This window comes from Mytilus trossulus, chromosome 3, assembly GCF_036588685.1.
Source record: "Mytilus trossulus isolate FHL-02 chromosome 3, PNRI_Mtr1.1.1.hap1, whole genome shotgun sequence".
NCBI lineage: Eukaryota > Metazoa > Mollusca > Bivalvia > Mytilida > Mytilidae > Mytilus > Mytilus trossulus.
Window position 1 is genome coordinate 25,854,659 of NC_086375.1, and position 24,642 is coordinate 25,879,300.

Genomic DNA, 24,642 nt, shown 5'->3' on the forward strand with positions numbered 1-24,642 from the left:
TATTTGAATAAATTTGTTTAACACAATATCCAACATTATTTAACATCTGACAGCAGAAGATAAGGTTTCATGGGTTAATTTACATGGGTTTACAAATACACATGTTTACCAGATAAAAAAGGAAATTGTTTAATTGCTGTTTTTTTTATCTTGATGGCTTTCACAATTTTACAAAAAAAAACGTTTAAAACCAAACTTTAATTGTCAACATATTACTTCCTACAGACAAAGTTGTTTTTCATTCATTTGTTTACATAAATAAGGCTGTTAGTCTTCTAGTTTGAATTGTTTTACATTGTCTTATCTGGGCTTTTTATAGCTGACTATGATGTATGGCCTTTTCTCATTGTTGAAGACCCTACGGTGACCTACAAGTGTTTTTTAAAATGTCTGTGTCATTTTGTACTTTTTTGGATAGTTGTCTCATTGGCATTCATACCACATCTTTTTTATAATTGAATGTATAAAGTAATCATCCAGTGCTTTGGACTGTTTGTGAATGTAAGATTCTTTAACCATATATGATCAATGAAACTTGTAATGCATCCAAGGGAGATAACTTATACTGTGCATAAGAGACTTTAACTTAATTTATACATATGTGAACAATATGACAGATGCCACATATTGGGCAGGATCTTACCCTTCTACAGCACATGAGATAACAATGTTTTTGGGGTACATGTTGCTCTGTTGCTTTTCTAGTTGTGATATATGTGGATTTCTGTTCATATCTTTTTACATTTTGTTTTCTTTATTTGCATTGGCTCTGGACAGCTATTTTTTCCATTTTTGAGTTTGATTGCCCTTTTTGGAATTTATTGCCTGCCTCCTTTTATGATGGGTTATATTCTGTTACAGAGTTCCACCTGTACATGTAGTTAAATATATTTCTGCACTCACAGATGCTTCAAAGGACTATTTTAATATTTAAAAGTTGAATTGAATATTTCTCAAATCCTTAAGCAGAAGGTCCACACCACTTAAATCATTTGAAATAAATGAAAATATACCGCAGCTTTTAAAGATATCACATCAAAGAACAGCAATACAAAAAAACATTCAGAGGTAACGCAAACACTGTTTTAAATAATAAATGCAATATGATAGTTTTATATATAGTTGTTTATTTTCATGACACTGACTGTGACTAGTACAAAACACATTTATGCACACATCTGCAATAAAAGTTATTTTTAATGCCAAAAGTATCAGGACAAAATATAAAATGTCAGGCTTTGAATAAAATTGAGAATGGAAATGGGGAATGTATCAAAGAGACAAGAACCCGACCATAGAAAAAAGAACAGCAGAAGGTCACCAACAGGTCTTCAATGTAACGAGAAAATCACGCACCCAGAGGCGTCCTTCAGCTGGCCCCTAAACAAATATATACTAGTTCAGTGATAATGAACGCCATACTAATATCCAAATTGTACACAAGAAACTTAAATTAAAATAATACAACACTACATGTAACAAAGACCAGAGGCTCCTGACTTGGGACAGGCGCAAACCAGATGCTCCGCAGGGCGTAGCTTTATACGACCGCAGAGGTTGAACCCTGAACGGTTGGGGCAAGTATGGACACAACATTCAAGCTGGATTCCGCTCTAAATTTGGATTGTGATTAAATAGTTGACACAGCATAGGTTTCTGACACAGAATGAATGTATTCAAATGAACTAAAAAAAAATGTTTTCTCTTAGAGCAATTCACTATGCTGTTGAATATTAATCCTCTCAAAAAAATGTTTGAAGAAATTTTCTTTTTATTTATGAAATTTCAAATGAGAAAAATTGAACCCAATTTTTTAATCACATCCCCCTTTCCCTTATTCCAAAACTAATTTCAATTAAAATATTCTAATGGAGTTTGCAACAATTACTACTCATTTAAATACATCATAAAATATTAAGATGTAAAAAAACTGAATGGTAAAGATTATTTAAATTTATCAGTTGGTAGTAAAAAGTGAATATACATTGTATATTGTATATAACAAAGATTTAAGTTGATTCTGGACAAAGAAAGATAACTCCAATTAAAAAAAATTCTTGCAGATATTTCTTTCTTACTATACTGGACAAAGAAAGATAACTCTTAATTAAAAAAAAATTTGCAATTTCACAATATTGTGAAATTTGATATTTCTTGCCATTGCACAATACTGTGCAATTGAAAAGACTTGCTATTGCACAATACTTAAGGTAGCAATACACAGTTAGGAGTTTAGTTTCGCATTATGGCCCCTGTGGATTTTTCAAATAGGAAAGTTATTGTGAAATAAAATTAATTTTTAGACAGATGAGTGCTAATTTAGCCTTCAAAGGTGGTTTACAAGAGCATCAAGATTATTTTTTACATGTTTTATGGGCTGTTTTCTGTTTGACAGTCCGTATTTTCATAGCTAGACCGGCCATCGGTCCAGAAATTAATGTACTGTTTACAAACACTCTTTTTCTACACGAAGTTTTTGACGCAATTTTACAAAAAAATGAGATGAAAGACATATGATTTTCATTGGATTTGCTGAATGATATATGTACACAGTTTCAGAAAAGGTATTACTTCAAGCAATTGAAAGTCTACTTTTAGTCAAATTTTGGGGAAATATGTGACATCTTTCCCCCCCTTTTTGCAATATTTTATAACAAATAAATGCAGATTGTTGCCATGGATACACCAAAAAGAAATTATATTTTACCATTTTATATACTGGAAATAAAATCTATGAAAGATTCTGATTACATACATATGCCCATATATGACACAAACAGTAAGCTTGATATTGCAAGAAAGCAATGAAAAGGGAATGGTAAAATTCATAAGGCCAAATTTTATTATTTTTTCCTAACTGTTTATTGCTACCTAATATAATAATAATTTTAGATCCTGATTTGGACCAACTTGAAAACTGGGCCCATAATCAAAAATCTAAGTACATGTTTAGATTCAGCATATCAAAGAGGCCCAAGAATTTAATTTTTGTTAAAATCAAACTTAGTTTAATTTTGGACCCTTTGCACTTTAATTTAGACCAATTTTAAAACTGGACCAAAAATTAAGAATCTACATACAGTTAGATTTGGCATATCAAAGAACCCCAATTATTCAATTTTTGATGAAATCAAACAATGTTTAATTTTGGACCTCGATTTGGGCCAACTTGAAAACTGGGCCAATAATCAAAAATCTAAGTACATTTTTAGATTCAGCATATCAAAGAACCCCAAGGTTTCAATTTTTGTTAAAATCAAACTAAGTTTAATTTTGGACCCTTTGGACCTTAATGTAGACCAATTTGAAAACGGGACCAAAAATTAAGAACCTACATACACAGTTAGATTCGGCATATTAAAGAAACCCAATTATTCAATTTTGATGAAATCAAACAAAGTTTAATTTTGGACCCTTTGGGCCCCTTTTTCCTTAACTGTTGGGACCAAAACTCCCAAAATCAATACCAACCTTCCTTTTGTGGTCATAAACATTGTGTTTAAATTTCATTGATTTCTATTTACTTTAACTAAAGTTATTGTGCGAAAACCAAGAATAATGCTTATTTGGGCCCTTTTTTGGCCCCTAATTCCTAAACTGTTGAAACCAAAACTCCCAAAATCAATCCCAACCTTTCTTTTGTGGTCATAAACCTTGTGTCAAAATTTCATAGATTTCTATTAACTTAAACTAAAGTTATAGTGCGAAAACCAAGAAAATGCTTATTTGGGCCCTTTTTGGCCCCTAATTCCTAAACTGTTGAAACCAAAACTCCCAAAATCAATACCAACCTTCCTTTTGTGGTCATAAACATTGTGTTTAAATTTCATTGATTTCTATTTACTTTAACTAAAGTTATTGTGCGAAAACCAAGAATAATGCTTATTTGGGCCCTTTTTTGGCCCCTAATTCCTAAACTGTTGAAACCAAAACTCCCAAAATCAATCCCAACCTTTCTTTTGTGGTCATAAACCTTGTGTCAAAATTTCATAGATTTCTATTAACTTAAACTAAAGTTATAGTGCGAAAACCAAGAAAATGCTTATTTGGGCCCTTTTTGGCCCCTAATTCCTAAAATATTGGGACCAAAACTCCCAAAATCAATACCAGCCTTCCTTTTATGGTCATAAACCTTGTGTTAAAATTTCATAGATTTCTATTCACTTTTACTAAAGTTAGAGTGCGAAAACTAAAAGTATTCGGACGACGACGACGACGCCAACGTGATAGCAATATACGACGAAAATTTTTTCAAAATTTGCGGTCGTATAAAAAAACTAGTCACCAATAAATTATATAAAATATCTGATATTGTCAAAAGTGCAAAAAAACTTAAGAATTTGAAAACTTATTAACATATATACTGTCATCAATAAAGCCACTTTCTGGTATCAAAATGCATATAATTTTGGTTGCTAATTTATGAACTTGAAAAAGCTAGCTTATACTTTTTAAAATTACATGTATATGGGTAGTGGGGTCAAACTAAAAATTAATTGTATGGGTAGTTGTCCCATGATGAAATGTAATTTAGTGGGTGATGGGTATAAAAATAAAGTGCCTTCCAACCCCCCCATACATTTTTTTCTGGAATAGCCCTGATGTAAAAAATGCATCTGAAAGTCAACGACTTACAGTACTTATTCAAATTATTTGTTTTTTAAATGGTCTTTAATTTGTCATTTACAAAAATATCCCAGTTTTCACACTTCTATTGTTTAATCCTTAAAAAATAGCTATAAATTCAGACAATAGCAACTACACATTCAATATCAAATGACTAAATATTTTCCTGTAATTTTTCCATCTACTATAAATCATATATACTTGGTCATGGAAAATTAATAGTTGGTTTCCCCTAACATGGGAAAATTTTAAAGACCCAGCGGGCAGTTTTTTTATTTTTTGAACTATGCATTATTTTATATCTAAAATCTTGCATATTTTAACACTTAAGTTGTCTCTGCAAAATATTTTTTTTTTTTTTTTAATTTTAATTTTTTTTAAAAGAAAAATTGAATGACCCAGTCGGGCTACGGGGAAACCATTATATATTTATCCATGGCCTTACCTTTCAACAAGAAGATCTAGGAGTTCATGAGGGGAACAGAATGATCTGTATGTAGTTAGGAATGTCCGAACAAACTTGGGTTCAGCATACATATGGTATGTCAACCGTTCTATCAGTTTCAGCAGTGTTCCACCTTTGATTAATGGACTTTCTGTTGGATTATGTCTTTTTACTTTATCTTCCATCACAATGTTGGATTCTGAATCTTTTTCACCAAATCTATTAAAAAAGTCAAGTGCATTAGTTAGCATTGAATGTATTGAATTCTGAATCTTTTTCACCGAATCTATTAAAAAAGTCAAGTGCATTAGTTAGCGTTGAATGTATTGAATTCTGAATCTTTTTCACTGAATCTATTAAAAAAGTCAAGTGCGTTATTTAGCATTGAATGTATTGAATTCTGAATCTTTTTCACTGAATCTATTAAAAAAGTCAAGTGCATTAGTTAGCGTTGAATGTATTGGATTCTGAATCTTTTTCACCGAATCTATTAAAAAAGTCAAGTGCGTTAGTTAGTGTTGAATGTATTGGGTTCTGAATCTTTTTCACTGAATCTATTAAAAAAGTCAAGTGCATTAGTAAGCATTGAATGTATTGAATACTGAATCTTTTTCACCAAATCTATTAAAAAAGTCAAGTGCGTTATTTAGCGTTGAATGTATTGAATTTTGAATCTTTTTCACTGAATCTATTAAAAAAGTCAAGTGCATTAGTTAGCGTTGAATGTATTGAATTCTGAATCTTTTTCACTGAATCTATTAAAAAAGTCAAGTGCATTAGTTAGCGTTGAATGTATTGGATTCTGAATCTTTTTCACCGAATCTTTTAAAAAAGTCAAGTGAATTAGTTAGCATTGAATGTAAATTTTGTTCAATTGAAAAAGAACTGGTCATTTCAACTTCTTGCTACACAAAATATTCATATACACATTGAAAATTGCATTTTTAAATGCAGGTCTATTTTAAAATTCTCAATTGATGTTATGGCTAGTTACTGTTATTACTTTTATGTCAGTGAGTTATTTTTTGTTTTTTAAGTATCTAATAAATTTTTATATGCTTGTTTGATTTTTTTTAAGATAGTGCTTTGTAATCTATGTTTTATGTATTTTTTGTATTTTATATATTTTTTAAATGTGAAGCACTTAGAGTAATTTTTGTTATTATATAATGCACTCTATAAATATTGTATTTATTATTTGTATGTTTACTGTAAAACAAGCAATTTTCGTATCATTTGTGAGAAGAACAAGAATGTGTCCAAAGTACACTGATGCCCCACTCGCATTATCATTTTCCATGTTCAATGGACCTTGAAATTGGGTAATAAATCTAATTTGGCCTAAAAGTAAAACGATCAAACAAAATCGAACATGTGTACTAAGTTTCAAGTTGATTGGACTTCAGCTTCATCAAAAACTACCTTGATCAAAAACTTTAACCTGAGACTAACACTTTTAATATCTATGTTCAGTGGCCCATGAAAATGGGGTCAAAAGTTTAATTTTGTTTTAAATAAGAAAGATCATATTTTAAGGAACATGTGTACTAATTTTCAATTTGATTGGACTTCCGCTTCATCAAAAACTACCTTGACCAAAAACTTTAACCTGAAGTGGGACGAATGGACGGACAGATGGACGAACAGACGGAAGGATGCACAGACCAGAAAACATAATGCCCCTCTACTATCGTAGGTTGGGCATAAAAATAACAGAAACATGACTTTTTTACTACCTTCCTGCATAGCAAAATAAGGAGTAATATGAATATGTTACACTTTGGGGTTCCCTTATATTAATTCATCAAGTAAATAAGAAAACACAAATTAAGAATTGCAACCAAGTAGGCTGAAAAGGGCCAAATAAAAAATACAATATCAACACAAATAAGTAACATTAAAGTAGGTCTACAGCATATCACTTACCTGTAGATTTGAGGAGGTGGCAGTTGTAAGGGCTGCATAAGGTCCTCTTCTCTCAAAATACTGTCTAATCGTCTCTCCAACATACTGCAAAGGCAAAATATTGATATAATTTTCCCTGAACACTTTAATATTTCTCTATAATCAAACTTTTAAGCAAAAAATACACATGAAACATATAATCATTCATATACAAAGCTTGAAAAAGAACCTCTGTATAAAGGGCACCTGTTCATAAAAAAAATATTTTCACTGTATATACAGGTTTGGGTGCTATTTGAAACACTACAAGTACATTTCCAATATTTCAACTGTTTAAAAATGATAGTTAAAGAGATGTAGATTGATGCCCTTGTTATAATGGTTGTTAATATATTTTTAAAAGGTTAAAGTGATAAACACTGGGTTTTTAAAAAATATTTTTCTTATCATTATTTTGGACCTAGAAAATAATACTAAATTATCTCCCTTGAAAATATCATTTACAATGAAATCTAAAATGTTGAATAATTTAAACTGTACAATTTTTTTTTTTCTAAATCAAACAGAACTAAATGTTACATGACTTTGGAATTGATCAATACTTAAAGGTAATGAACTGAAAGCCCTTTTTTTCTCAACACTACTGTTTTCCATTTTGATATATCATAAGTAATCTACCTTGCTTAAAATGTTTTAAGAACCTTGAAATTTTTTTCACCAATAGAAGTTTGAATAAATGAAGAAGGTGTCCATGGAATACAGATCCCCTATTTGTAAATATACAGCAAATTCTGCAACTTTTCAATTTACAAAGGGACAAAACTCAAGAACAGTGAAAATGATTTGAACTTGGTCTATGTTTGGTGGCAATAAGCATTGTGTACAAGTTTTATAACAGTTGGTTGAGCCAAACTCAAGTAGAGAACTGAAACTAATTTTGTGATGCACAGACAGACAAGGGAAACAACCGAAATTTTCACTTATAGTTTAAGCATTTCACCTTATAATTTAGAGATTTTATCAGCAGTAATCCAATAGGCAATTGCCATTTCACTTACCTTCTAGTTTGTAAAGATATCAAAGCTGCCATCCAATTACTTTTTTCCTCAGCAGTTTTAGCCATAAGAAGAACACAGTGACTGGGACTATCTCTTGCCTGAAGTTCAAATCCATGCTTGCAATCTGCAAATACAAGATGTATATTGTACTGTCTGTGAGATATTGCTTACTTATAACTTTTGAATATAATGTTTTTATTTAAGAAGATCAGTTTTACTATATCTCCCCTTTTTTCTGCATATTTTTTGCATGGTAAATATATATATTGACTATTGACTATAATCAATAAAGATTTAACAACACCAACACCTGAACTAAAATTAATTTGGCTCGTTTAATTTTCTTAAAATTTTGATAAAGTATTTACTTTGAGCTTTTGACGAAAATATAAAAATTTCAAAAGAATTGAACCAACCGTTTAATCAGAAAAATTACACTGGTTATATAGCAGTTTGACAAGAACGTATTTTGATCATTGAGAAGCTTAATATTCCCTTAACAACACGACGTCATTAAAACGTTCTGCTGATTTTACAGAGTTATCTCCCTGTAGTGTTTAGTACCACCTTAATTTCAAATATCTTCTGCAAAACTTTGAAAAGATTTGCCTATTTTGGTATATTACTGAAAATGTACAAATTTCAAGATTTTATGTATCATACCATCTGAATCTTCTCGATCAACAACTTCCATTTTCCTGATCTGGAATTTTTCTTTCAATCGAAACTCTGGTTGTACTCCTGTGACAGATGATCTTCGTATATTTTGTTTACACAGAACAATTAGTCCGTCAAATAAGAACACATATCTTTCTGTTGTTTTTGATCTTGTAGAGAACTTGTTCAATACACCATCTGTTGAAATAAATGTAAGATATATAAAACTTGGTTCTCTTCAGTATTTTTTTTGATCACAATAAAACATGCAAAGAACTTTTGTTTTAGAATTGTTACTCAGCAATACAATTGGTCAATTTACTCATTTTTACTGATGGTAAAATGTTTATGGATATTTTATTCCAAATAAGTGTTCCTTTAGGAAATAGTACATGCACAGTATATCAATATCAAGGTATATGTATTTTTTATTTTACCTATGGATATGCTTTCATTTGTTTATGTTTAAACCTTTTGTAAAGGATCTCATAAAGTTATCTATGAAATTTGCTGTTTCCCTCTATTAAAAGAATTCAATGTTATAAACAGGGGTCGAAATTAGTGCTGGTCCAGTGGAAAATTGTCGATTAAAATTACTGATTACACTGCAATCTCAATCTATTTATAAAAAAAATACCTGCGAAATAAATTACACGGTACTGGGTGGTTATTATTTGTAAATATATCATTTTGTCGAATGAATGTGATATTTTTTAGGACCAGTAGATATGGAGTCAGACCAGTAGATTTTTTGTCCACTGGTCTGGATGGCCAGTACATAATAAAGCTTAAATTCGACCCCTGGTTATAAACTTGTGTTTTGTTTTGTTTGCCTCTTCATTGTTTTTTGTTTTTTTGCCATGGCATTTTTAGTTGTGTTTGAACTAAGGAGTTTGAATATCTGTTTGGTAACTTTTCCCTCTATTTTCGAACAGATGTTTTGGCTCCATATGATTATTCTGAGTTGTTCATCTACTGTGGTTTCATTTATTTTCGTGGGTATCAATTTTCGTGGATTGAGGAAATCTTGCACTTAAGTGGATATTTGATTTGGTGGTTTTGTCAATTTCAGCATACAAAGATTTTGGAAAATTTGTAATTCGTTGAACATTTGAATTCGTGGTTTAGCTGTACCCACGAAACCCACGAAAATTGGTATCCAACATTAATAATGAATCCACAGTAATCTAAAACCATCTTACCTAAAATGAATTCACTACAACTTTGCCAGATATCTTTTCCCTCCCATCCATCAATACTCTTTTGTAATTCTGTCATTTTCTGAACTATTGCTTGTCTCCCGGTTCTGCCATGTAATCGTAACGAAGTTTCCCTAAAATTAAAAACAATTTCTTCAAAATTTAAACTTTAATCAGATTATTCAAAAAATCAATTCTTTTTTTTTTAGATTAAAAACCATCTATAGTGCAAAGTTTAGACATTTATTGACATTGCATCTTTCCAATATGATATCCTGTCTAAGATGTAAAACTAGTCAAAATATTTCAGCAGTCCATAGACATTCAATAAGGGGAGATCCTTGATTATGGGAGCAATCTTGCATTAACAGGGGCTTAGTTTAATCATTACTTAACCTTTAATCCTTGAAGCTAGGACACATTGTTTTTTGTATACCTTTTTTCGTCACCTGCAATGTTTTAAGACAGGAAAAGCAAGACAAAGGGATTGCTTTTCCGGTGATGATGATGATGTGTCAACAATTGTAATGACAGTTTTCTGCTTTAGTTAGGTTGCCTTCCGGAGCACCTGAGATCATCCCTAGTTTTTGGTGGGGTTTGTGTTGTTTATTCTTTAGTTTTCTATGTTGTGTCATGTGTACTATTGTTTGTCTGTTTGTCTTTTTCATTTTTAGCCATGGCGTTGTCAGTTTGTTTTAGATTTATGAGTTTGACTGTCCCTTTGGTATCTTTCGTCCCTCTTTGATTATTGATATGAACTACTGGTGATAGATTAATGATAGTTTGTACAAAGTTGCATTGCTATCAGAACATATCAGTTTGAAAACCATTTTGAGGCCCTGTCAACTAGGTGGTCCAATTACTTTAAATTAATTAACAAAGTTGCTATCTATCAAATTGTCTTTTTGTTCTAAATTTAATGCAGACAGACAAGACATATCTCTATGTCAAGTTTAACTTTCACATACCAAGGCTTTTTCTTTGGCATATTTCCACTGAATTTTCTTTCAAGCATCGTTTTAAGAGCCATCAACAAGCCGTCTGCCTGCTTAAAACAATCTTCATCTTCTTCACTTGAACTGGCAGTCATCAGAGCCTTAAATAATTAAACAAGTGAAATTTTGAATGTGAAAAAATAAATTGCAATATTTTAGGCATGCAAGTGTCTCAACATACATGGATATATTAAAAGTTGATCTGATACTGTGGATTCATTCTTATTCATTGGATAAATTTCCTAGGTAAAGGAGAACTACAAATTGTAATAAAATTGAGAATGGAAATGGGGAATATGTCAAAGAGACAACAACCCGACCAAATAAAAAAAACAACAGCAGAAGGTCACCAACAGGTCTTCAATGTAGCGAGAAATTCCCGCACCCGGAATGTTCAATGAGTTACATACATGACATATTTTCTATAAATATTGGCTTGTATACCGACTATGGCAAAACAATAAAATCAAATATCCACTGACATGCAATTTCCAAAACCTACTTTTGAATGAAAAAAAAATAAGTATCTCATTCGAAATTGATATTACCTAAGTGGTGTGAATTTTTGTATATCACTACAATTCAGAATGTAGAAAGTACTGTCACATGGGGAAAATATAGCTCCTAGAATCGAAATAAATTTGTAAGAAAATGCATAGAGATTTACAATAAAGACACAAAATACATACCTTTATGACTTCAAAATAATGTAAACAATGATAAATGGGTCCTAGTAAAAGTTTTGGCAAGACAAATTTCATGGCATCTTTAAATCCATGCCCCTCAACCTAAAAAAGAGAATACAAATATAGATATACTTCTTGCCACAATGTAACATCAGACATTTAATTTTAAAATTCTTATCAAAATCTATCCCCCTTATCTTTTGCTTCAGTTACGTACTTCAAATGTTTCCTAGCTATTGAGGGAAAAACTGCCAATCACATTTTCATAACTTTTTGCTGCTCAAGTGAACTACAGTGTAATCAAATAAAACAAGCAGTTTCATCATAGCAAAACTTATTTGAATTCATATCAATTCTGTAAATGTTTTTTTTTTAATTTAATAAGCTATCAAGTTGCAAATTTTTTCTTCAGAAAATGATAACATAGTAATGAATAGATGCATTTACACTTGTATGCAAATTTGTCAGCCTTTACTTAGAATCACACAGGTTCGCGTAAACTTTGACATAACAATTCAAAGAATTTGAAATCACAATTAAAAAGTGATTGTTGCTTGACGTCAAAAGGTTATTCGGAGGCAATCTAAGGTCATTTGGAGACAAAATTCAGCTAAATACCAAAAGTGTAAATAGGTTTATTCTGGAATGGTACTGTTAGTTTGTTTTTTCAACCTCTCTTTTACAAGAGGTTTGAGAAGCAAATTATTCTATGTGCAAGAACAACGAACCCAAAATTGACTTTATTATATGTGCAAGAACAACGAACCCAAAATTGACTTACTTCTAATGTTTTACTGAGATCATCTCTTTTTAACAGTATGTTTAGCCTCTCTTTCCCATGAGGGGCTAACATGTCATCAACATATTTCTCATACACGCTGAATTCTTCTGCCTAAAAGTAAATAGTATATCCCACTTAAAATACATTATTATTCATTTCAGGGTTACTTTCATAATACTACAGTTGTACATCTAAATCCTACAATATATAATATGAATATAAATATTAGATTAGAGAAAATCAAATTAGAGAGGAAAACTAGATTCAGTTTTGGATTTCTCAGAATTTGGCAACAAAATGTATTAGTTAATGTCAGTACTTCATAAATTTCAGCATTGTTTTAAGATGTGCTGTATTATTATTTTCAACTTGTATGCTAATTGAATAATAGAAAAGCTTGAAATAAAACAATATTTCCCATAAACACATTAAAATTATTGCATAAAAGGATGTCAATAAATTGATAATGTAGCCAATTCTGAAATTTTCCAAAATGGAGGCCATGGTATGTGTTTTATATATGAACACAATCATCATTGTCACTTGTAAAAGAAAAACATAAGAATATAAATTCAAAGCAATTTTTTCCATCAAAAAGCATCTTGTTATTAAGAATGATGTCAATTTGAAAAATATGGGGAAAAATGTAAATCAAGAGTCATCAATAGTGATAATATCGTTATAAGATGTTATCAGTAATCTTGTCTAAAATATGAAAAAAATCCTGATATCACTTAGGTAATCATGGAGTTCATTTAATTAAAAGACTATGTGGTACCAGGTTTGCTAATGGTTGAAGGCTGTACAGTGACCTATAGTTGTTAATTTTTGTTTCATTTGGTCTCTTTTGGAGAGTTGTCTCACTGGCAATAAATACATCTTCTTTTTAATATTGATTTTTTTTTTTATTAACTGAGGCACAAGTTGTTATTAAATTACCTCAGCCATATCTTGAAAACAAATTCCAACTTCTGGTTTGGCATTTTCTGCAGCAAGTTCTACTTGTTCCTCTACAGAACTCAGTAAATTTGCTGTGAACTCATATATGTCCAAGATATTGCTGAAGATCACATCTAAATCCTACAAAATAAAATATAAGTATTAAAGTCAAATTAGTCAATCAGTTTTAAAATTGATCAGTATCAAAGTTTCAAAATGCTGTTTTGAGTCTTTTCTGCCAATAAACATAGAGAAAAATGCCTTTCTAGCTCATCTGTTTTTGTAAAAATATTAAATGTTTTCAATTAATCTCAGGTATGCCAAATGCTTGCATTATTATTTTTTCAAATTTAAAAAAGAATTTGCTTAGATCTTTTGTTCTTTTCATTTTTCTTTACTGTAAATGAAAAAAAAAATATGCATCTTTTCTATGAAGAAAATTTAGACTGCTTGAATTAGCTTACCATTCTTAAATAGATATAGGAAGATGTGGTGTGAGTGCCAATGAGACAACTCTCCATCCAAATAACAATTTAAAAATTAAACCATTATAGGTTAAAGTACGGCCTTCAACACAGAGCCTTGGCTCACACCGAACAACAAGCTATAAAGGGCCCCAAAATTACTAGTGTAAAACCATTCAAACGGGAAAACCAACGGTCTAATCTATATAAACAAAACGAGAAACGAGAAACACGTATATATTACATAAACAAACGACAACTACTGTACATGTATCTGAAAAAAAATCTTGAAGAAACAAAATCTTGATTTTATAAAAAGTGTGCAAACTGTTCACATTCTTACCTTACTGGTTGGAAAATGTTTAACAAACGGAGCTCTGAACACTTTAATAATCATATTTAAGTCTCTCATATACTGAGTCTCTTCAAAAATAAAATCTTTAACAATTTCTTCATAAGTAAGAGATTCCAGTCTGATTGGTTCCTCTAACTCTGGCATTGAAACCTCCTCCTCTTGGGAGAACATATCCATCAATACCTGTGCAACAGAGAAAGTTGGAATTATTTGCTGACATGCTTCACAAAAAAAATAAAAATAAATGGGGATGTGTCCCATGGACACAGATGATGCCCCTGCTAATATTATACCTTATAAAGAGACATAACTCAAGAACAGTAAAAGTGAACTACCAAAATTTACACTTGATCTGAGTTTTGTTGTAATAAATGTTTCATTCCATTTGGTTGAGGCAAACTTATGTTAGAAAAAGGAAACAACTGCAAGATTATAAATAATATGTAATAAACTTAGAAAATGTAGTGTCAATAACAGACATTTGGCAGTCAGTCTGTTAAATTTCATTATAAGCTGGTATAGATCAGGATGTTCAATTATAGCTTAAATACCCTACATGTTTGGAAGACATTATTGTTGGAGACAGTTAGCTGTTCACAAGATATCATATCTTCTTTTTAACGTGTTTTGGGATTGTTGTTGTTACATTGACATAATAATATTTTTTTCATTTAATATAAATTTGTGTCTTTTTTAAAAGTTGAACAATTTAATTCTTGTTTAATGGATATAGGAAGATGTGGTGTGAGTGCCAATGAGACAACTCTCCATCCAAATAACAATTTAAAAAGTAAAACAAAACTCCTAAACTGACCTGATCTGCACATATTGCTACTTTGATATCTTGTGATGTAATTTCCTTGTGCTTTATGTTCCGTACATAGTTCCCTGTCAACTGAAAAAAAAATATATATTCTTTACCTAATAGTTCTAAATAAAACCAAACTAAAAACACTGTAACAAAGGAAGATAAGATAGCATTAAAACCCAGCTACTGAAGGGAAATTGGATTTTGTTGTTTTAACACCACTTTTAAGCACAGCATTTAGGCCATTTCGTGGCAGTCAGTTTTTATTACCAACCTTTGATGGGAAATTTGACTGGCAAGTAAAGTTTCAAAATACCAAAAAAGAGTTAATGAAAATTCTGATTTTTATTAAATGTGTATATGAACTTGTAATAAATGTGAAGGGATCAATATCATGATATCACATTGAGTGCAATTTTTTGTCCTGAATTATTCATGAGGGGGGTAGGACCTTTATCGGAACTTTGGGCTCAGGTGTTTTAAGCTCGAGATTTCTGGATTGACCCTTTCGGGATCTGGAAATTCTTTAGGGACCTTAGGATTTGGTGTTTTTAAGCCCAGGAATTTCGGGGTCAGGACCCCTCTTACCCCTCCTAATTAATGAAATTTCTGCCACTAGATTTTATGCAACCAACAATCAATAAATTAAAATTATAATCACATTATTTGATTGTATCTTTCTCAAATTTGCATATTATTCCCTTGATAAACAATCTCAATAAATAAAACATACTATAATTTCTAATTGATGGAACCTATTTTTTAGTAAATTTGTTTAGAAAATCTAATTTTCAAACTTCCAATCAAAGAACAAGAAATTACAGGTTATTATTTTGATGGGATTATCATTATGAACTTTTGTAAAAGATAAGAAAAGGGAGGGGGGGGAGTGTTCTGTTCGCTACTCAAAGTTTTTATTACTTACTTTATTCATTATTTTAACTATTAGTATCATCCTTTTAATACCAGTGGAAAATATCCCAAACATGCAGTATTTTTATATAATCTTTATTTTATCTGAATGACCATGTAGTTTAATAAAAGATAATATTTATAATGATATAATTACGATTGAATGTCTCAAAATCATATGTTTTGAAGAAAAGATTTCCCTAGTATGTCATGAGATGTTGCCCATGTGATCTACATGTATCTCATGGCCATGATTTTTTAAAACTTTTAAAAAATAACCTTGACCATCCATGCTATATGAGGATAAGACTTTTTTTGCATTTTCAACAAAAAAAAAGTTTCTTAAGGAAGGCACATCAGAAGCTGACCTAAAAAAATCTTTTTTAATGACCCCAAAATTTACATATTTTTATTATCTAAAATAAATCAATAAAAGTAACTATAACTCCCACGCAGTTTGATCAACACTTATTGTTTAATCAAATAAGGAAAACAAAACTTGTTTATTGATAACACAGAGATATGACATCCTGTGAAAAAAGCAACAGGAAACTGCCGATGACTCAAAAATGATTCACTGAAAACTGGACAGAGAAGAACTCAATGGATTTTTCACAATACAACATGAATCTCAATCAATGAAAATGTGAGAAGGCTAAAGGGGTAATTCCCAGGTAAGAAATTAATTGTTTTTATTTTTTTCCAGCAATTAAATATGAAGAATGATGTTGTCTCAGTTGTCTCATGACAAAGCAAAATTTTACTTTATAAAATTATTTCGTCATATCCTATATCTTGTCATGGGAAGGAAATATTGATCACGATAATTAAGAACTTTCTGTACAATGTAAAGTAGGAACTGTAATTAGAATAAAAGATGGAAAAAAGAAGACTTGCTTTCAAATTATTAAATAAAAAAATTCTGATTCTGAATAATTTCAAATATCATTAAGGTTTATTCATCCATGTCCATGATCTTGTCATTTTGACAATGGCATGAGAATAAAAAAATATTGCTTAACAATTGAAACATTTCAGTCTCCATGACAAAATAAAGTTAAGAAATGCCATGAAATAAAAAATATCTTAAAACTTTTTGATATAAAGTGAAATATTTTTGCTCAGCTGATACTGTATTTTTCAATGTTGGTGCACCTTTGAAAATGACCAGTCCTTTCAGATTTATGAGTCTAAGCATGCTAAGACTCATTGACACAGCTGAGTAAAACCCATGTTAATTATGACTTCCATTTTTTTTTACACAAAATAAATGGGGAATGTGTCCATGGGACACAGATGATGCCCTCACTTGCATATAACATTTTAAAGTGATGGATGCTACCCAAATTTGAACTTGATCAGAGTTTTGTTGTAATATTAAAGCATTGTGTATATTTCATAACATTTGGTTGAGATAAACGTAAGTTAGAGAAAGGTAACGAAACTAGAGGCTCTAAAGAGCCTGTGTCGCTCACCTTGGTCTATGTGAATATTAAACAAAGGACGCAGATGGATTCATGACAAAATTATGATTTGGTGATGGTGATGTGTTTGTACATCTTACTTTACTGAACATTCTTGCTGCTTACAATTATATCTATCTATAATGAACTTGGCCCAGTAGTTTCAGTGGAAAATGTTAGTAAAAATTTACAAATTTTATGAAAATTGTTAAAAATTGACTATAAAGGACAATAACTCCTTAAGGGGTCCATCGACCAATTGGGTCATGTTGACTTATTTTAAGGTCTTATTTTGTTGCACATTATTGCTGTTTACAGATTATCTCTATCTTTAATAATATTCAAAATAATAACAAACTAGAGGCTCTAAAGAGCCTGTGTCGCTCACCTTGGCATATGTGAATTAAACAAAGGAAGCAAATAGTTCATGACAAAATTGTGTTTAGGTGATTGTGATGTGTTTGAACATCTTCCTTTACTGAACATTCTTGCTGCTCACAATTATCTCTATCTATAATGAACTTGTCCGTGTAGTTTCAGTGGAAAAAGTTAGTAAAAATTTATAACTTTTATGAAAATTGTTAAAAATTGATTTTAAGGTAAATAACTTCTTAGGGGGTCAATTGACCATTTTGGTCATTTTGACTTATTTTTAAGTCTTAAATTGCTGTACATTATTGCTGTTTACAGTTTATCTCCATCTATAATAATATTCAAGATAATAACCCAAAACAGTAAAATTTCCTTAAAATTACCAATTTAGGGGCAGCAACCTAACAACGAGTTGTCCGATTCATCTAAAAATTTCAGGGCAGATAGATCTTGACCAGATAAACAATTTTACCCCGGTCAGATTTGCTCTAAATGCTTTGGTTTTTGAGTTATAAGCCAAAAACTGCTTTTTACTCCTATGTTCTATTTTTAGCTGTAGCGGCCATCTTGGTTGGTTTGCCCGGTCACAAAACTCAATTTTTAAACTAGATAGCCTAATAATGATTCTGGCTATGTTTGGTAAAAGTTGGCCTGGTTGTTTCAGAGGAGAAGATTTTTGTAAAAGTTAACTAAGATTTACGAAAAATGGATAAAAATTGACTATAAAGGGCAATTACTCTTAAAGGGGTCAACTGACTATTTTGGTCCTGTTGACTTATTTGTAAATCTTACTTTGCTGAACATTTTTGCTGTTCACAGTTTATCTCTATCCATAATAATATTCAAGATAATATCCAAAAACAGCAAAATTTCCTTAAAATTACCAATTCAGGGGCAGCAACCCAACAACCGGTTGTCCCATTCACATAATAGGTTTCTGACACAGAATAACTGTAGTCAAAGAACTTACAATTGGTTATATGATTGGAATCTATATTTATTTTTTTGGCTTTTGAGTGCAATACACTATGCTGTTGTGTATATTGACCCCCACCCCACACACCCCTGCCCATTTTTTGCCAAAATAAATTGAAGAAATTTTCTTTTTAATGTCCTGAAATCTGAAATAAGAAAAAATTGTCGTTCCTTTTTTCCCTTTTCCAAAAAAAATAAAATCTTTCCCTCAAGATACGGTCATAATCTCAATTCAGATTTCTAATGGAGATTGCAACCATAAATACTCTATTAATACATTTTCTTTAAAACTGTAATTGGATTACCTCACTTACTGCTCTAAAATTGTCTTATTTGTTCATTAATCAAGAAATTCTTGTTTTTCCCCCTTTTATGCCCCCAGTTCTTAAATGGTTTGAGCCATATCCCCCCAAAGTCAATTCTCACCATCCTTCGTCTAGTAACTACTAAAATGCTTACTGGTGTTAAGGCCCATTTTTTGGCCCTTAAATCCTTAACTGTTGGGACATAACCCCCAAAATCAATCTAAACCTTCCTTTTGTGGTTATAAACCTTGTGTATAAATTTCATGGATATCTATTTATTTTTAGTTACATGTATGATAAAGGTATTGTCCAGAAACCAACTGTCTTCATACAATGCAGAAGACCACACTGTTATTCCAATGTAAGGCTGTATATGGTATAAAAAAAACAAAAATTGCAGTCCAATAAAAATTGCATAACATTTGTTTGCCTACAAATGTTTATTTTGCAAATTCGTGAGCAATACCTTACTTTTCAGAGGTTTTACGATCCAGTAAAGCTTCTGACCGTAATCAAATAGCTTGTTCTTGTAATTTTTAGTTTCTAATCTTACATTTATGCAAATATATTACTTACCTTTAATATATCAGCAGCAATATATTCAAGAACAGCCACAATGTACACTGTGACCTGGAAGTCTATCTTATAACCAAGAACTTCCTGAAATACAAAAAAGAATAAAGATGTAGCTTTCAATTACACCAACATGACCCATGATTTTTTCCTGTTTTAAACATAAATTGTATTTTAAATATAAAACTGCCTTCCTGATGCTGCCCACGTTGCAATTTCCCAGCTATTCAGTTTGTCCTTCAATGTCCTTCAATGTTCTTGCGCATTACATGATAAAATAATAATGCAATAACTTGAGCATTGTGGGTTTCTTTCTTCATTTTGATTTGTTTTATATAACTTTTTGAGAAATTGGAGATATTTTTTGAAATTAAAACTTACAGTGGAAACTCTAGACTCTAAAAGGAAGTTAATTTATAAAGAAATCTTCATCATATTTTCTAGTGGTTCAACATCTTTATCTTTAATCTTTAAAGCTCCCTTTTACATCAATATCATGTACCTGTATGCATTTAAGTTGCTCATGTAAAATTCATTATCGCTATTTTGTGCATTTTTCCTTTGATCTTTTTTTGTGATAATTTTCATATCATGCTTCTCGCTTGAGATGGAAAAATTATCGCTAGAAACTAAGGAGGCCATGTGGCGTTGCTAACGAAATTGACATGAAATTGACAACGTCGTCATGTAGGTAAAATAGCGATAAACAGATTATCATTGGTCATCTCAACTCGATTGCTTTTCTCACTTTCGCTGTACCAGCTCAAGCAAGAAAATCAATCTCGTTGAAATGATCAACGATAATCTATAAGTATTGAGACAATGTTATTATGACATTTTAATATTTTTGAAGTTCATCAGTTCATTTTATTGTAATTTGATATTTGTTGGTCATTCCTCTACCATTTTGGCTTAATTATAAGGTCAATTAGATATCATGGGGTCTAAGGTCAAAGTTTAAATGATCTAACCTTACCGACAAACCACTTCCTCAATGGGCTATAAAAGTAAAATAGCAAAAAAACTGCATAATTTGTTTGACTTAGTTTAGTTACCATGGTTACAAAAATTTCTCAAGAGATTAAAAAGCCCAGAACACAAATAACCACAATAGGGGCCAAGGTCAAGGTCAGAGTGAACTGCTTTTCAATATTTGACACATCCCAATCCAAGAATGCTTTTGCATACAAAGTTTTGTCAATCTAAGTGCTACAGTACAAAAGATATCCACCTGAACATAAATCAGACAATGTTTTACTATTATAGGGTTCAATATGATACAACTCCTTCCCATGGTGCATCAGCATATTAAGTCTGATCAACCTTTGTTCTACTGTACAACAGTTAGGCACAGGACATTTAAAGTTCTCCCAATTTTTTTTATTATGACCTTTCTTAATATACCAGTACATGCATAACAATTTTGTGTTAAATCGGTGGTTTAAAATGAATCACAGAGAAACATGGTTACTATGGGGATAACACTCACATCTAAACACAAAGTATTGCGAAAAATCACCACCAAGAGTATTTCCAAATAGCACCATGGAATTGAAATAATACAGTTTCCCTAAAATCATAGCACCAGGATCTATTATACATTTATATCATAAAATCTATTCAGATAGCACCATGCTCTTTTATGACACTTGGAAGAACACTTAATTTTTGATTGCCAATTTAAAGAAAAATAATGAAATATATACCCTGACTAAGAGCTGATGAATCTTATCAACAGGCAACACCAATGGACTATTTCTATTTCCTTTCTTTATGGCATTTTGTGCTTCCTTTATCGCCCATTTATCGATGGGATCAGGGAAGTTTTTGTGTACTCTGTCCTCCACATCTTGTTTCGTGTGTGGCTGTGATGCACATAAGCTGGACAACAAATTCAGTATCAAATTTTCTATGTACTCTAAGGCATCATCTTTAGCACTAAGTGATGGATGAACTTGAAGCTGAACCTGTAATAGAAATAAATTTACATCAGCATTTTTGTCCTTAATTGTAAATTCATAACAATCTGGGCTCTCTGTTATTCAACTAAAATACTCAGTAACCAGAGTACAAAATTTGTGCTAGTAACACAAAATCCAGTCTTTTGATTGGTTGATTTAGAGTCGTGCTCCAGAGTGTTAGGACCGCAAGCCCTGGATTTAGTTAAAGCCATGCAATATGGTGAAAGGTGCAACATAATCTGTCATGGTATTTTGTGGTGACATGCCATTATATTGGCTTGCATGTACATGTACTTATTATGAACTTGCAACTAATTTAGATTCATTATTATGTGTGGGATATTATACTGCTAATTTTATTACATTTCCTGGAAACAGGTGAACCTTGTGTTCTTGTGTTTCAATAAATAACATTTGATATCATGCATATAGGCAAGTATCGATAATTTTTGAAAAACCACAAAATTAAGTATAGTCTATTATAATATACATGTAATTTTTCCTTTTAAACCCAAATTAAATTGGAAATTTGCTATCCATAAAAATAAATCCATCCACAGTACAAATGTATATCTAATACTGCAATACAAGTTTGAAACACAGTAAATATTTTACAGCAGTATATATTTTCTTTAAAAAGATCTCTATTTGATTTAAGGACAATGACATATTTCAGGGCTCTTACAACTAGGCAAAGAAGTCACTTTATAGTCATGATAGTTGGTCTTTCTGCTTTATTGAAAACATGAAATTAAAGATCTCTATGCTCTTGGAATTGTCAAAAATATTTTTTTTCATTATCACCAAGTAGATGCAACAGCAATTCGTCATTTTAAGTTACAAAATTTAACATGTTTAAAGCATTGGCAATTTATTTTTAATTATTTTTTAATTTTTTTTATCCGACATATGTCCGTGTATGGTTACACTTTATGTTTAATTGTTAAACATGTTACAGGAAATCAACTCATGCTCACGTAAAAATATAATTAAATGTGATCTATTGACCACATACAAAAACATTTACGGACTATTATATGGGGCATGACTGAAAGTGGTCGAAAAAATAAACTAAAGGCTCTAAAGAGCCTGTGTCACTCACCTTGGTCTATGTGAATATTAAAATAAAGGACACAGATGGATTCATGACAAAATTGTGTTTTGGTGATAGTGATGTGTTCGAGATCTTACTTTACTAAACATTCTTGCTGCTTACAATTATCTGTATCTATAATGAACTTGGTCCAGTTAGTTTCAGTGGAAAATGATGGTGAAAATTGTTAAAATTTGACTATAAAGGACAATAACTCCATAGGAGGTCAATTGACCATTTTGGTCATTTGACTTATTTGTAAATCTTACTCAGCTGAACAATATATTGCTGTTTGCAGTTTATCTCTATCTATAATAATATTCAAGATAATAACAACGGGTTGTCCGATTCATCTGAAAATTTCAGGACAGATAGATCTTGACCTGTATGACAATTTTATCCCTGTCAAATTTGCTCTAAATGCTTTGGTTTTTGAGTTATAAGCCAAAAACTACATTTTACCCCTATGTTCTATTTTTAGCCATGGCGGCCATCTTGGATGGTTGGCTGGGTTGTCGGACACATTTTTAAACTAGATACCCCAAAGATGATTGTGGCTAAGTTTGGTAAAATTTGGCCCAGTAGTTTCAGAGGAGAAGATTTTTGTAAAAGTTAACGACAGACGACGCCGGACGCCAAGTGATGAGAAAAGCTCACTTGGCCCTTTGGGCCAGGTGAGCTAAAAATGGAAACTAACCTGTATTTTAGGGTTCATTTTAAATCAAAATGATGTGCGTAGTGGACTGGTATCTAAACTTTCTTCAAGAAACCTCAAAAATCCAAATTTTCAGAAATGATTTTTACGCCAAACTTTAACTTGACCTCTATATAAGGTTCGATGGCAGAGTTTCCAAATTTCAAATAACCCATCAAGCGGTACCATACATGTACTTATCATTTGAAAATCAAAAGTGTGACAGATTGACATATGCACCCTTGCCTCAATGAGAGCAAGGTATAAAATGGCAATTGAAATGTGTTAGCTAAAATATCTGCTTTAAAATTGTCAATGTACCTAAATATTTCTGCTAGTACAAACGTACATGTGTAATTGGAAAAACCCTGACATTTGTTAATTGAAAAGAAAAAAAAGAAACTCATAAATATTCTGGCAGATGTCCTTCATAATCATGACTGGTATTGAAAACTGCATGTATATATATGTCCTTGCATTAATTACAGAATGAAAATTGTACAAAATTATCACAATTCAGATATGAAAATAGGTCCTTATGAATTACAACCATCCTTCCTGAAGTTATCTCATTCACAAACAAATATTTTGCTAAATTGTGAATTTGTCATGTTGAACAAGTTACCAAATCAATTAACTTGTCACATCCAATTTTTTAGTTGGAATTGGGAAAGCTCATAACCATCTTTTACCAGAATTTCCTTTATTTACACAATAAAAATTAGATGTAGCATTTTGCCAATCAGACAACTACATGTATCAAAAAGAAACTAACGACTTAAATACGGTACAGAAAGTAAAGATCACCATATGGCATGTATGGCCTTCAACAATAAGCAAAACCAATACAAAATGACAAGCTATACAAGGCCTCAACATCATAAAACAAATTCAAATTAGAAAACTAATATCCTATTTTATATACAAAATAATTTGTAATTAGAATTAAGAATAATATTGCAATTACCACACCTGTACCAGTTTTGAAACAAAATGATTCAATTTAAGATCGTGGATCAAAGGCAAATAAATCGCAGAATACTGTCAGGTGTTGAACGGTCATTTTCTGCTACTGTGATCATCAAATTGCTTAAAAATTTTCCGAATAAATATCCTTATCATGATTCATCTGAGGTCTCAAATAAATAATGTATCTTTATGTTTGGGAAAATTAAATGTGTACATTTTTATTTTCATGCACCTAAAATGTCATTTGGCAAGAATTTTTACCGTTATTCGTCATGAAGGAACCCACATTACGACCCGCATGTATGAGCTGGGAACTGCATTTTCATACTCTTGAAGTGTTATCATGGTTATGTAGGCTTGTAAAAATGCATGTCTTTTCATTGTTTTTAAATTTTTGCCATTGTTAT

The 24,642-nt window shown here is 31.1% G+C and overlaps 1 protein-coding gene across 1 annotated transcript in view; it reads right to left on the reverse strand.

Annotated features, from left to right (window-relative positions):
* Positions 1–24,642, reverse strand: part of LOC134710984 (son of sevenless homolog 2-like) — a 45,699-nt gene that overhangs the window by 18,787 nt on the left and 2,270 nt on the right. The window contains exons 2-14 of the mRNA XM_063571407.1: positions 21,225–21,485; positions 19,522–19,605; positions 14,925–15,005; positions 14,099–14,293; positions 13,292–13,432; positions 12,353–12,463; positions 11,575–11,673; positions 10,859–10,986; positions 9,894–10,024; positions 8,698–8,889; positions 8,035–8,158; positions 6,998–7,081; positions 5,072–5,290 (exon numbers count right to left, since the gene is read on the reverse strand). Coding sequence (XP_063427477.1) covers positions 5,072–5,290; positions 6,998–7,081; positions 8,035–8,158; positions 8,698–8,889; positions 9,894–10,024; positions 10,859–10,986; positions 11,575–11,673; positions 12,353–12,463; positions 13,292–13,432; positions 14,099–14,293; positions 14,925–15,005; positions 19,522–19,605; positions 21,225–21,485 — 1,850 coding nt within the window. The remainder of the gene's footprint in view (positions 1–5,071; positions 5,291–6,997; positions 7,082–8,034; positions 8,159–8,697; positions 8,890–9,893; positions 10,025–10,858; positions 10,987–11,574; positions 11,674–12,352; positions 12,464–13,291; positions 13,433–14,098; positions 14,294–14,924; positions 15,006–19,521; positions 19,606–21,224; positions 21,486–24,642) is intronic.